At 46.6% G+C, this 10,666-nt stretch overlaps 1 protein-coding gene across 1 annotated transcript in view; it reads right to left on the bottom strand.

Annotated features, from left to right (window-relative positions):
• T265_08339 (hypothetical protein) overlaps window positions 1-8,714 on the bottom strand; it is a gene marked incomplete at both ends in the record, with an annotated part of 40,836 nt that extends 32,122 nt beyond the window's left edge. Inside the window, 3 exons of the mRNA XM_009174107.1 lie at window positions 1,527-1,737; window positions 4,171-4,400; window positions 8,515-8,714. Coding sequence (XP_009172371.1) covers window positions 1,527-1,737; window positions 4,171-4,400; window positions 8,515-8,675 — 602 coding nt within the window. The remainder of the gene's footprint in view (window positions 1-1,526; window positions 1,738-4,170; window positions 4,401-8,514) is intronic.
• Window positions 8,715-10,666: the final 1,952 nt, after the last annotated feature.

The raw sequence follows: 10,666 nt of genomic DNA, 5'->3' as shown, positions 1-10,666 counted from the left end.
TTACTCTGTACGGCTACTAATTCAACGCCACATGAGAGAATGTTTGTTCACGAGCGTCGATCATCGTACGGACCATCTCTGCCTAGCTGGCTAACATCACCTGGTCCTGTTCTTGTGAAGTCGTTTGACCGCACATCAAAATATGACCCAATTGTGGAAGAAGCGACGTTACTAGAATGCAATCCTGAGTATGCCCATATTCGGTTCAAAGACGGTAGGGACCAAACAGTTTCTATCCGTCAACTCGCACCCGCAGGTGGCGATAGGGGATCAGAAAATGTTCAGCTCGAGTCTCAAATGTTATCGGATGATAACAACAGTGAAGGAAATGCTGGAATATTACCAGAGATTCGAAACAGACCGAAAACGAGCATATCAGAAAATGCTCAGAATCTTCTGATGCAACAGCAACGCACTCGTCCCTACAATTTACGTAACCGCGAAGTCTAGATCAGGTGTTACAAACTTTCTTGCGTCCACGACGAAACGTTATTTCAGTGTTCCATTCAGACCCTCAAAATACTAAAAATCACTTTAACCATTTTCAATTGTTCATCCACACTACGTTCATTTTCTGTTACCAACAACACATTTCTGTTAGGTTCAACTGACATTTTGCCTGCCGGAGTGAATGTAGTGAAAGTTACGCTTTACTGCTATTTCCATTAATTCACTTTCACTTGTCATTTCAGCCTATACTGTGCTTATATGTTGAATAAAGCCTAACCTTAGGCGAAGTCTTCTCATTCTACTCAACGGATCAATAATCGATTAACTAAGTCATCGACTCCCACTACAATATGGTTGTACAGTAGTCAAGCACCAGTGTTTTTACATGATATAGCTGTTAATGATGCTAGTGTTAATCACTTTAAACGATTGAGTTAGTTGAATGGAGTTGAAAACTTTTTCCAGTTGCCGAAACACAGCTGGGAAATCAGTCCACAAATGCACAACAGGCATCTGACAGGACCTACCAGATAGGGTCACCTTATATCGGAGTATTGTGAGTTTTAGCCGTCTAGCACTGCTTTGTGGTCCTATAAGGAACCGAATGTGCCTGATGGATTCCAGTTTGGATCCAGTCACGCAGTCGCACAACAAACTTCTACAAAATCACTCACGATCTTGCATTTAAAAGACATCTCACATATGAATGTGGGCTCTTGCACCGTCAACGTGCAACTAGGTGGACAAAGCAGCCCCAAGGGACTCTGTAGGGATGTCAACCAAGCAGCACAAAAAGCAACACAGCGAAAAGACGTTGCCGGAATCAATAAATTTCCCCCACCATCATGCTACTACTGCATAACTCCGGTATCTAGTCCACGCTCCATGCAGCAAGAGTCTGGAGCTTCGACCCATACACCTCCCACACCTGCGGAAAATGGTGGCATGGCAGCTAGGTACCAGAAGGGTGTTGCAGCTGAACGATGACTTCAAATACACTGTCGCCCAGAAACACCTTTCCGTTAAAGATTTCAATAGCACGTTCTGATGACAGAACGAAACAAGTAGTCACTTACTGAATACTCCGTCCGAACTCTCCCAGTCCGCTGAAAATGCCCGCCGTTATGTCCTGAATAGCTTGCTGCATATCGACACCGCTCCACGTGATACCTCCACCACCAGGAGCTAATGTGTGGCCACCGGGAGCAGTTGCCGAACCCGACTGCCCTTCTGACTGAGTGGACGGCGGCGGTCTGGGGACCAAATGAATAACTTTGTTCTGAACACCTAGACAAAAGAACCGGGTACCATCGATTGTTAACCCACCAAAAATTCAGACAACGGAGTTATATATGGGAAGGTGCAGGAGTGTGAACGTTGGCTCGTTAAAACTGATGCAGCTGTGCAGAGTGAAAAACAACCATATTGACCTAAGACTACCCTCACTGACAGTAAAAAGGTATTGTGCAAAGAACAAAAAAACACATCAAACCGTCGCAAAACGTATCCCATACAAACTGTATTCCATTGGCTGCTTAACCACGTTGACCCATCGATTTGTGTCGGCATCATTATGGCATCCTTTCAGTGCCTAGCCGTCTTGCCACCCGAAGGGAGCACGAGGGCTGCGATACAACCAGGTTGCCCAAGCCTAGACAGGGGAAGCCGAGAGACAGGTCGCGTTCGAGCCACAGACCTTCTGATCAATAAACTCGCGCTCTAATCACACAGCCATCTCGCCCTGTCGTCACTTATGGGTGGCTATGGTCGATCACCGTCTGGCGCCACTTCTGGGACATTAGTGTTGACTTCGACCATGTACTTGTGCGCTGCTGCTTTTCATTGCGTTTTTCAGGCCTCCGCAAAACACACATAACCTTGCGCATCCAGTTAAAAGCTTGTGGACCCAGAAATCAAGCGACACTGTCAGAACAGGTTCCTCAAACGCCTGCCGGACGGTCCGGTAGGTAACAGGTATCCGAAGCGCTACTCAGAACCGGAACTTCTGTTTTCGGTACAACCCAGCCAACCCCATCTAAATATTGGATCTCTGATAGGACCGTTTCTTTGCTGGAGGATCGCGACAAATTCTTCGTAGCTGTAACTACAACTCCACCCGACGCCAGGTGAAACTGAGTATCCGTGCAGACGAGAAGCTTGGTGGGCCCTGAAAGGCCGAAGAATTGGAAGATGCTGGAAACTCCCGCAAGCTGGTCAACTTGATTCGTTTGACTGGGCCTCGGAAACCTCTCGTCAGTAAAACGTTAGTATGCTGGGCACAGTATTTCGAACAGGAATTCAGCTGGCCATCACCACCACCACCACAATCAGCATCAATAGCAGGACATCAATGTTCAACACCGACGCTTTCTGCCGTACAACCATGATTTATTTGATAGCCTTATTGTAAAGAAGAGAATAAAGGTGGGCAGAAAAGGGAATTACTGCTAGCTTAACACAATCATTCCGAGGTGCCTACACCTCCAGACACTCATTCAGGCAATCTGGATAAAAACTGACATCGGTTGGCAGCCATATCTTGCAATGCCTTAACCAGGTGCAATGGGAATCGCGCGGTCCCCATCCTTGAAGGCGAGTAACACCGATGGGACCCAAAGTTTCGTAATCTCCTCTGGCAGGTCAAAGGTTGGCCACCTCTCTGTTTCCGCCACTGTGAATTGGGCGTGGAAAAAGCATCATCATCAGCATCAACGACAGCATGACATCAGTGCGCAACACCAATGCTTCACTGCCACATTCACTCAGGCAATCTGGATAGAAACTGACAACAGGAACGCCACTGACATCAGTTGGCAGCCATATCTTGGAGTGTCTTCAACCAGGCACAGTGAGGATCACGCGGTCCCCATCCTGGAAGGCGAGTAGCACCGACAGCACCCAAGCGTTTCGTGATCTCCTTCATACTCCTCTGCCAGGTCATGCTGTGGAAAAAGCATTCTCTTCGGCAAACGATGGTTAAGCATGCGCAACACATGTCCCAACAAACGCAGCTGCTGGTGTTGGACACATTCTTTAATGGAAGTTGCACAACCAAAACGTGCTTTCTAACTGCCTCGTTACGGATCCACCGACACCAACCCACACGAGCTATGGTTCTGAGATGATTGTCAAACACCTGAAGACGTCTCAGTTCCGCTGCTCTAACAGACCAAGTCTCACAGTTATACAACGAAACAGCCCGCACTGTAGCTTGATACACACGTCCCTTGAGATTCAGGGATAAACCACTTTGACGCCATAGGTGTCCCACATTAGCATACACCGCCCGAGCCTTGCAGATTCTTGCGCTGACCTGCGCTGTCAAACTACAATCAGAACCAATACAACTTCCAAGATACGCGAAACGCTCCACAACTTCCAATTCCTCTCCCTGGATTGTAAGTGGTGTGTTCAATGACTGCATGTCCAGAAGCATGACCCTACACTTTGTGGGTGCAAAGTGCATACCAAAGGAGGGGATGACTTTGGTCAGTTCTAAGAACTATTGCACCTTCTCCTCCTCTTCCAAAATGTGAACCGCGTCGTCTGCATATTCCAGAGTAACAAGGTTTTTGTCACAGACTACTTGAACACTGGAGTTTCCGAGACCTCCCAGCGTTCGTCTCATGATTTCATCGATCACCAAGTTAAATAGGAATGGAGGAAGTGAACATCTCTGACGGACACCACTTTGTGTACGGAAGCTTTTAGAGAACTCACCGTGCACTCTCACACGTCCGGAAATCTGAGAGTACAAAGAGTCTGTTATGTTCACGAACTTCCGGGGCATTCCTCGATGGGCAAGCGTGTGAAGCAGAACAGACCGGTCAACCGAGTCAAATGCACCTTGGATATCCAGAAACACTAGAATTGTGGAACGCTTATACGTATAGCGTTGTTTTAGCATCTGACGGAGTGTGAAGATTTGGTCAATGAGACCCATACCAAGCCTGTATCCCGCTCGCTGCTCTCCAATCAGTGTCTCACGAGCTACTGTAAATCAGCGAAGCACAGTCTCGTTATAACCGAGGTCAAGCTGGCACTTCAAACAACACTACAACTAACCGGCTTCACTAAATTCGTAGGTAACAGCAGCCCAAGCTGTTGTTGGCGCACACATGAATCCAACAGTGAACGGTCATCTTAGTTAGGATCCCCTCTAAGCTGAAAAGCGGACAGCACTAAACTGATCACAAACATTTGAACAATCACTTGTCAAATTACGATGGCCTTCAGATCACCCGTCTCTCCACTAGTGAGATACTAGTTGCTTCGAGTTTCTGGAACGTTGTAGCATTACAGTAATTATGTACTCGAGAAGTAGCATAGAGTGATGAGGCAATATTGATACGAGAGGTATCCGTAGTAGCCCGCGGCTTGTACGCAAAAGTGAGTGTTCTGCGAGGCAGCAGGGAATCTGACGATAAAGGCTAAACAGCTCTACATAACAAGAAGGATTTCCGGTCTCGCTGTTGTTAGAATATTTCACTCCTTACTCTGGCAATTCCACCTCTGTGAACCCCGGGTTGGTATATGTTGATTTCAGTAAGAACTTTGTCAAACTTCCCTACAAACGTCTTTTAATCGAGCTCACGGTGTACGGACTCACAGGGATCTGGATCCATGACTTCCTAATTTCCAGGACGTCTCGTGTTTTAATGGTATCACGTTGATGCTGTCCAGTTATAAGTGGTGTAACTCATGAGAAACCTGATCACCTGCTTTATCCGGAACGTATGAAAATGCAGGCCGCGAAAGCGTCCTGGTGGAGGTATTGTGGGAGCAGATTTCGTCCTTCTAGGTGTTCCTGTAAATCAAATAGGACAAAGCCTCCAAGGGGCTGGAAGGCTCAGCGGTTAGAGTGCCTATTAAATGATCGGAAGGCCCCTGGTTCGAACCTGACCCTTGAAGCCCGGCTACATCCAACTAGGCCTGGGCAACCTGGCAGCATCCCAGCCTTCGTACCAACCTCTGGTGGCATAGCAGTTAGGCACCGAAAGGGCGCCACTGCTTAACGATTTTTTTCGAAGCCTCCAGGCCTTCACAATCCCATGGGACACTTCGCAGTGCCTTTCGTGAGGGTAGTGATATAATCAGTACTTTTGCCCGCCTCCACGTTTTTCGACCGCTATTCACCATACTCATACCCTGAAATACCGGCTATCTGCTTCTTATCCGTAATTCTAGGAATAGGCCTACTCGAACAAGTCGAGGAGATTAAAAGATGCAGTTCTTGTGGCGCGCCGACTTTCGTAAGGTCGTCTGTGGCACCTAGGTGTTTTAGGATGGGTCACCAGTCTTGTCCTGGACATCTCATACACACTAGCTGGATATAAAAGTCTCTACGATCAGGTCAGACGGGACTGCCAGAGGTCAAGAACAAGGGGCGTTTAGGCCGAAAAGGAAGGCGGTTCAATTAATGGCCAACCTATGGAGTGCCATTCGGCATAAATGGCTACTGACAGACTCTGGGCAGGAACTTGAGGCGGTGGATGAGCTCTCATTGGGGTCGACCAGTGAGCGGTGCCATGCTGCCAAATGGGACCCTTGATGGTGTTGTTTGTCTTTAAAACTCTCCCCAACGCCAGAATCTACGCGAAGGGGCCTCGAAGGAGCGCAATGCAACTCGTCTGAAATTCAATGAAGCCAATGGAAAACTGGACTAACGTTTGAAGATATGACAGTGCGACTGGATATAAACATCAAACGTTACAAACGTATGTTGTGACAGACGGAAACCTGTATTCAATCGATAAATACCATATTGTGTGGGTTCGACATCGATACGAATATCGATAATCGTATCAGGAATAGTCTCCAAAAGTCTTACCACAATCAACCATTCTTGCATTATCTGGCAAAACTCGACCTTGGAAGATTAACCGTTGCTGTGCTACCGGAATTCCCTGAGGAAATGTGGGCTGGTAAATTTTGAATTGAATGAACATACGAGTTTCGATTCCACCTCCGTCTTGAAATCCTCTACTTTGGTCTGAAAAGCGTATATAGGACCTGCGTGCAATTACCTCATCCTCCACCGAAAACAGAGAATTCCGACCGTCCAGCGTCTTGATCGTCACCTCGAACATCGTCAGTGGCAGAATCCGCGCTGCCAGAAATGTGGCCCGGTATTATTGAATTTGGAGCGGTAAAACAAAGAATCAGAATATTCCAAACATTGGTCTCAACATATTTCACACATTTCTCTGGTTGATTCAGAATGAGTGAGCTCGGCTTCGAGTCTTTTTTTCTCCAGCTCTTGCGGTGAATGCATGCTGCTCCCGGCGGGTTGCAAGCTTCCCAGCTGGCATGGCAGAGGCCATGTACGGAACCCTCCCCCTATTAAGCGGCTGGATGGGGCGTATGGATCAAGTGTGGAGCCACTACATAGCACAGAGTACAGTCCTACCGTAAGTATAGTAGTCGGTGGCGAACATACTTCACCATAACATGCAACAGAAAGCCCCTAGGCTTGGAGGCAAGTGTACTACAGAACTTCCACAGACAAAACAGTTGATTCACTGAGACCGCGAGGTCCCTGCTTTTTTTCGGAGATCCAGTAAAATGGTGCTAGTGGATGCTGTGCACAAAAATAGGCAAAAGTGGAATTGGTCCGCATCGCTACTGCGGACCACGCTGTGATATAGGAACTGGTTCTACAGTTGATGCAGCCTCCGCGTAGACCAAGATAGATTTCCGAGCCATTTGCACAGATGCAGCTCAGTCGTTCTTATGGGTAAAGCTCGTATACAATAGCATTTAGCTGCTGACAGTAAACCAGTAAAGGAAGTGGCCTATGATACTCCGGTGGCACTGAAGCTGACGAAAAATAATGCAAACCAATTACAACCTGCGCTACAAGCCGTGAAATAATAATTCATTAGCGAAATTGGAAATACTATTACGGAGTACCCAATTTATCCGTCCATACACAAGACATGAGAATAACCAGGGTTATCACTACAGTGCTTTCAAACATTGAAACTAGTGCCTCATGGTTCGAAGGTATGCCGACTGACAAAAGTGGAAGCAAAAATGTAATCTCCTGGCCATTTATCTAAAGTTTTAGGGTTTCCAAACCAGTGTAGCACATATGGCTCTTCCATAGGAGAAAATAAGTCCAGTATCAGTGGCATCACTACCAAGGAATCAGCGCGAAAATAGATGTAAATCGAGCGTGGTCATTAACACTGGGTGATTCATTCCTCCAGCTGCCAAAAGTTACACATGCTGAATTACCTTCTCTGTTTCGGAGTTGGTCTGATTTGGAATCGGGCACCAGAGCAGGCGTTTCAGCATACGAAACGTGCCCTTTTGGCTCCTCTAGTGTTGATCCATTTCGGGACAGCAAAGCTAATATTTCTTGCCCGTTGTGTTCCACTTCATGCTACGGGAGGTGTTACCGCAATGAAATAGGTCGCGAGGTTTTAAACCAGTTACCTGCGCTTAACGATTGTTGCAACCTACAGTAAGGAGCTGTGCATGAATAAATTGAAGGCGTTAGTGATTTTTGGAGTAACGCTTTCCAGTACCATTTTTCAGGGCCGACGTTCAAGATACACACGAACCAGAAGCATTTGCTGGGAATACATGAAGAAATAAAAACATTTGAAATGACATCCCTAAAAATGCAAACCTGCGCATTCAGACCTTTAAGTTTTCGATACTTTTTGCGGTAAGTTTCTGGACAAGGTAATATCCTACTATGAGACGTGGCTTTCAACACACTGAAGCCGGTCGAGAAGAAAAAAATTCGTGAGTTGGGTTCAAGATTTACCTCGCACTACTTGAGAAAATACAAAAAAGACAGAAAAGATGGAAAACAATCACAGCCGTTATATCCCACTTATTACGGTTTGCTGGAGGATGCCAAAAGTATACTAAGTGATCTTCGTGAACGACCTCCGTAACTTACTTTGGAAGACATGTTTACTTCGAGGAGAGGATTATCATTCTAGGACGCCACCGCCAGAAATTTTTACAAGCAACAGGTTGTAGGCGAACAGGTGCTTTAGCCCGGTGCCTCTTTTCGTCGCCTTGTATTCATCATGATGTGGAACTGACGGCGCAACAGCATGATGAACGCTAGTAGAGCAAGGCGTCACGACCTGCCGTGGAGGCACCCATATCACCCTGGCGGTGGTCGTCACGGCTATGGAGCCGCATGCAGGTGGACTATTGTGGCCTTGTTTATATCTATGACATTCATGTGATAGCCGACGCATATTCGAAATCGTTGAAAGCTGTGTCCAATAGAATTGCACCTGGAACTCCTAACATATGTATTCCAAACAGCGCTTTTGCATTGGGCAGTGCATTCGATACGGTTATTTCCAATGACAGCATCCGGTGGAGCGGAATTTTAGCCTTTTGAAAGGAATAGAGAACTGAGCGAACTATTCGCCAAATAATAACACAACCAACGGCATGCTGTGGAGGAGCTTTTAGCAGCCGTATTAGTAGCCTCCGGTATGACAATAAGCTGCGATATCATGGGTGTCACACCGGATGAAACAGAATACGTTCTTTGTGCAGCACATTCAGTAGATGAATAGCATAAATGTGTGGTCCGTTTGGGTCTTCCGTGAATACAAAACTGATTTGAGACTGAGCATCTTTGTTGGGATAGAGCATATTTAAGAGCAAACTGTCACCCCGCTTCTAACTGCCTGGCTGAACGCTCAGTGGCAACGGAGAAGAAAGAATCGGTGAAATGAAGCTCACGTCCCCGAGGAACAAGACCGGAAGGTTTCCTTAGAAACGCAGAGTAATTTCGCATACTTTTACAGGCCAGACACATCGCTAATGAGACGGAGAATTTAAGCACATTTCGATCTCCCACGGCCAGATTCGGTGGTGTAGGTCAAACAGTGACAATACTTAGTGATGCAAAACACACGACCAACTTTGCACAATGCGAAGTGGTGGAGATGTTCATGTCGGACTTCAACATTTAGACAAGGAATATGTAAGTGTAGCTGCGCGCTCAACTGTATACCGTTAGAAGCTATTTCAGGACTAAAATGCCGTGAATAAATTTTGAATCAAAACCTAGGCCATCTATACGGATGATCCCATTTTGACGCAGTTTCGGAGCATCTACATAGTCGTCAGCCTGACTATGTTAACCTGCACTAGAGCCAAAGATTGTCTACCGCTATCAGGACGGAGATACGTAAATCTCTAGGTCGAAAACCGGTGAACTACTGTGTGATTTCTTAAAACGTGACCAGAGTTGTACACGTACGGTTACAGGGCGAACTTGCTTGGCTGGGCATGCACAATACCTCCATTACCTTACACAGATGTTCTGCAATTAACTTCGAAAATGTAAACCGGGGTTGCGGAGCACTTCAATCAGGAGCACCATGGAATCACTGGTGGATAAGAGAGAACGGAGGACCAGTTTCCAAGTTGACCACGCCACTGGACTGACGAGGCCACTCAACGACACTGTTCCAGCTGAAGGAACTTACGGATACCTTCCGGCAAAGCGATTACGAGGAAATGGAGGTTAACAAACCTCCGGGGGTTCTGGCATTCATTCCGATACAAATGCTCTATGGGAGCCGTGAAACAGCTTCGGAATCACCAGGATGCTATTTGAGGCCTGTTTGAGGCCCTTTTTTAGGAAGCACAGAATGAAATACCCTGTCTCAAATATTCAGCCAAATCGATAGTGGCTAATGATTCTTGCGTCTTCGAAACCTTTTACCTGAAATGCTTAAAAATACTTCAAACACTTCAAATGACATCGCCAGCAGTGCAGCGCGGCATTGTACCAAGAAGCAACGTCAATCTGGCTTAAATAAACTGTGTAATAGCTGGCAAATATTCACGCTGCCCCGTAAACCACAAAAAAATGACTGAAACTGCCGCAAAACATGTAACCTCTGGTTTATCACACTGCAAACCTCGGAAAGCTCACTAACTTTGGAGCACCTTCTTGAGTTGTCATTAGAACCCCCAATTCTGAAGAATGTTTGCGATGACGAAGAAGAAATTCGGGGTTTCAGGGTAACTCTGGGGTTTACCGTGCCTAGAATTTCAAGAAAACAGACGAAATCTTGTCCGACGTAAACATTTAGTCACCGGTGACCCACGTTCACGCCCTCAAAGCGGCAAATATTGACCTTTGCGTCCTTGGCAGAGCACGCTGCGTCCCTCAGAATCAAAGATCGATACCAACCGGACGCTAAAAGCACGGAAGTTCCCC

The sequence above is a fragment of the Opisthorchis viverrini genome (assembly GCF_000715545.1).
Source record: "Opisthorchis viverrini unplaced genomic scaffold opera_v5_214, whole genome shotgun sequence".
Taxonomy (NCBI): Eukaryota; Metazoa; Platyhelminthes; class Trematoda; order Opisthorchiida; family Opisthorchiidae; genus Opisthorchis; species Opisthorchis viverrini.
The sequence above is the reverse complement of the archived record's forward strand: the minus strand, read 5'-3'. Positions and strand labels throughout refer to the sequence as shown.